This window comes from Tupaia chinensis, unplaced genomic scaffold (assembly GCF_000334495.1).
Source record: "Tupaia chinensis unplaced genomic scaffold, TupChi_1.0 Scaffold000042_2, whole genome shotgun sequence".
Taxonomy (NCBI): domain Eukaryota; kingdom Metazoa; phylum Chordata; class Mammalia; order Scandentia; family Tupaiidae; genus Tupaia; species Tupaia belangeri.
This window is the reverse complement of record NW_006159498.1, coordinates 610,031-613,451: the sequence shown is the minus strand read 5'-3', so window position 1 is coordinate 613,451 and position 3,421 is coordinate 610,031. Positions and strand designations below refer to the sequence as shown.

General features: G+C 57.4%; 1 protein-coding gene across 5 annotated transcripts in view; it reads right to left on the bottom strand.

The window, feature by feature from the left end:
* CORO7 (coronin 7) overlaps positions 1–3,421 on the bottom strand; it is a gene marked incomplete at its 5' end in the record, with an annotated part of 59,578 nt that overhangs the window by 5,011 nt on the left and 51,146 nt on the right. For 4 of the 5 annotated variants that reach the window (XM_014589228.2, XM_014589234.2, XM_014589236.2 and 1 more), the window contains 7 exon segments: positions 1,167–1,256; positions 1,343–1,484; positions 2,151–2,236; positions 2,309–2,413; positions 2,487–2,629; positions 2,706–2,792; positions 2,894–3,002. In XM_014589228.2, the coding sequence (XP_014444714.1) occupies positions 1,167–1,256; positions 1,343–1,484; positions 2,151–2,236; positions 2,309–2,413; positions 2,487–2,629; positions 2,706–2,792; positions 2,894–3,002 (762 nt within the window). 5 annotated transcript variants of the gene reach the window in all.

The window sequence follows — 3,421 nt, the reverse complement described above, 5'->3', positions numbered from 1 at the left end:
GAGAAAGCAAGTCACCAGATTCAGGACTCGAACCCTGATCAGCCATGTGGGAGTGTCCAGCGCCTCAACCACCACACCACCTGCTGGTCCCCCTATATATTTAATTCTAATTAAATTTAGTGATTCTTTTTAATTTAAATAATACATAATATTTATATGTTTATTTAATTCTATTTAATATAATCAATATTATTTTATTTAAATTTATTTATTTTCATAAATAATTTTCAACTCTATGTGGGAGTTCAGCACCCTTAACCAACATACCAACTGCCAGCCCCAAATAAAATTCTTTTTTTTTCTTTTTCTTTCCTTTTTTTTTTTTTGGAGAGGTTTTTTGCTATAGGGCATGTGCACTCTCCAGAGAGACAGACAGAAAGTGAGAAATCACCCCCTAGGGGGGATGGCCATGCCGCAATCCCTTGTCCTCCATTCTCCTCTTGGGATCTTGGGCACGCACGCACACGCGCCTGGCGTGAGTTTAAGCCACTGGCTCCGGGACTCGAACTGCGGTCGACTACATGGGAGTCCAGTGACATAGCCATTACGCTAACTGCTGGTCCCCCACAAAAAAAATTCTTAAAAAAAAAAGAAAACTCACACTGGGCACATGTGCATGCATGTCCAAAATCTCGAGATGAAGGGATTGCCACATGGCCATACCCCGGGGGCTGATTTTTCACTTTCTGTCTCTCTTCTTCCTCTGGTGAGCACATGTACTGTATAGCAAAAATCTCTCAAAAACAAACTTTTTAAAAAAGTTTTACTTATTTCTTTCAAAAGAAAGAAAGACAGAGAGAGAGAGACAGAGAGACCAGGTCTTCATGCCATCACCCCCCTCAGCCTCAGCCAGCCTCAGATGACAGGCATGTGTGCGCCAGTCGACTCAGGGGGTCTTGAGATGCAAATCCAGAAGCTTCCCCTGTGGGTTGGCTTCTCAAAGTGTCGTGTTTTACTGCTGTCACTGCTCAGGTCCTGCAGTTTAATTTTAAATAACACAACAACCAGCTCTGAGAGTCCCTAGAAGTTTTTCGAGCAGCTTTCCTCAGCAGCTGGGCACGCCTAGGGCTGGGGCTGACCACACAGGCTCCTGCACTTCCCCAGATAGCCACCAGGGGGCGAGGAAGCTTTGTGGTCGCATCTGGGGACAGGACTGGGGGGCTCACCTTGTGGGGGTCAGGCGACGTGAAGCTATTGCACTCCAGGAAGAAAGGGGCCTCAGGGAGCAGCTCGTACAGAAACACGCGAGTGTCACCCTGGAGGTGGAGCATGGGATGGGACAGTCAAGTGGCCAGTGCACCAACCTTCTCCCCACCTCCCCCCAGGGAGCATCCCAGCCCACCTTGCCAGTGAGGAGCACCAGGCCCGTGTCTGGGTCGTAGCTGGGCAGCAAGGTGGATGGAGCCACATCAAGGCCCAGCACTGCCAGGGGCCCACCGGCCAGGGCCGTGGCCTCGTACAGGAGCAGCTGGCGTTCACTTCGGCTGCAAGGGGGCCAGGGCAGACGCGGCACCTTAGGGCCAAGCGTGAGGCCAGGGTGGGGTAACAGCTCCTGGACCTGGGTTCTTCCTGGGCGGGGAGCCTGAGGGCCACCGGGCTGTGAGGCAGGCCTGGTGAGCCGTCGACCTGACCTGTGGCTCACTTACAGCCCTCCTCCCTGCATACCGCCCCAGACCCCTCCCTCACAGCACTGGCCCTGCTGTGGCCTCAGTCTCAACCTCACTCCCCATGCTGCTCTAGCCCCCTGCTCCAGATGGGTAGACAGCAATACCCTCTCCTCCAGAACTCTGGTGAGCAGCTCTTTTGTGACCCAGCTCAGAAGACACCTCCCTTGGGAGGGCCTCCCTGATGCCTCCTCTAAGAGGCCAGATACCTACCTCTCAGGCCTCTCTGGCTGGCCTGGTTCTGTTTCCTGTGCCTCACCTGGTCCACACTGGGCATCCCTCTGGGTCCCTGATGGCTCGCTGTCCCTCCCTACACTCCTCCCTCCCCACCTTTGCCCATCTTCCCCCTCCCTTCCTGCCACCTGCCATCCATCAAAGCATCTATAAATCCAGGGACAGTTTCTGCAGACTGACAGGCATAAGTGACTTTAGGGAAAGGGACACCAATGGCTGCCGAACCTGTGGATGGCGATCCTGAGTCCTCACCTGTCAAAGCCAGACACCAGCAGACAGCGACCACCACATACCCAGACAACACGGGCTCCACGGGCCCCCTCGGGCCCTGGGCCTTCCTGTTGAGGTACATTACATGAAGCCGGGGACACCAAGCTGGGTCCAAGGGCCCCCAGCTCATGCTCACTCACCTGCAGGGGCTCAGGGCCCCCCCGGGGCTCATAGACACGCACATGCCCATCCTTGCAGACAGTGGCCAGCTGCTGGCCGTCGGGACTCCACGCTAAGCCAAAGATCTGGGGACATGTCGGGACTTGAGAGGAGGCCTCTCACCACCTGCTGGGCCCCTGCTCCCACAGCTGCCCCTACCTGGTCCCGGTGGCCCTGCAGCCTCAGCCGCTCAGCTCCGGCCCGCAGGTCCCAGATGCGAACTGTGAGGTCATAGGAGGAGGAGGCCAGCACGTCGGCTGCCAGCGGGTGGAAGCACAGGGAGTAGATCTTCTCTGTGTGGCCTGAGGAGAAGCGTGGGGTGATGAGCCCCCCTCCCCCGAGCTACTGAGCCCTCCCACCACCCCGGGCCCACCTGACCTGTGAGCACAGCCTCAGGCACGGTGAGCACCTCCTCCAGGCCCTGTGGGGGCACCCGCCACAGCCGGATCCTGGCATCTTCTCCAGCTACAGGGAACAGCAGCTCAATGCTGGGTCTGACCCTTGGGTTCCCCTCCCCATTCAGGACATGGGGCCCTCCCTGAGGCCTAGGCACCCAGCCTCCTTACCCACAGCAAGGCGGCAGGGGTCAAAGGGGTCCCAAGCTAGATCGGTCACAGCTACCCCATTCTGCAGCGTGGGCAGTGTGGTGTCGGGCAGGCGGCCGGGTTTCTGCAACTAGGAGAGGCACCCACCCCATGGCCCATCAGTACCAGGCAACAGGCCAGCCCCACCACTGCAGCAGGTGCCCCACTGCTGCACGGCCAAGCTCTCTGCCTTCCCCACCTCATGCTCTGAGTCCCAGGTGCCGAACGCAAGACCCCAGAAAGTGAGGAGCAGTAGCATGGAGTGGTGGGAAAGCTCGGGCTTGGGACCTGGCGGCCTGGGTTTGAATCCCAGTTCCACTGTTCACACAGCTGTGAGGTCCAGGCAGATCATGAGACCTCTGTGCCTTTTCACCCTCGTCTGTAATGGGGGCAGAAGCAGAACCCACTGCACGAGCAGCTCAGAGGACCGCAGGGCACAGCAGGCACCACCGCATGAGCGGCTGGGGGGGGCGCAGGGCACAGCGAAACCGACTGCACGAGCGGCTGGGA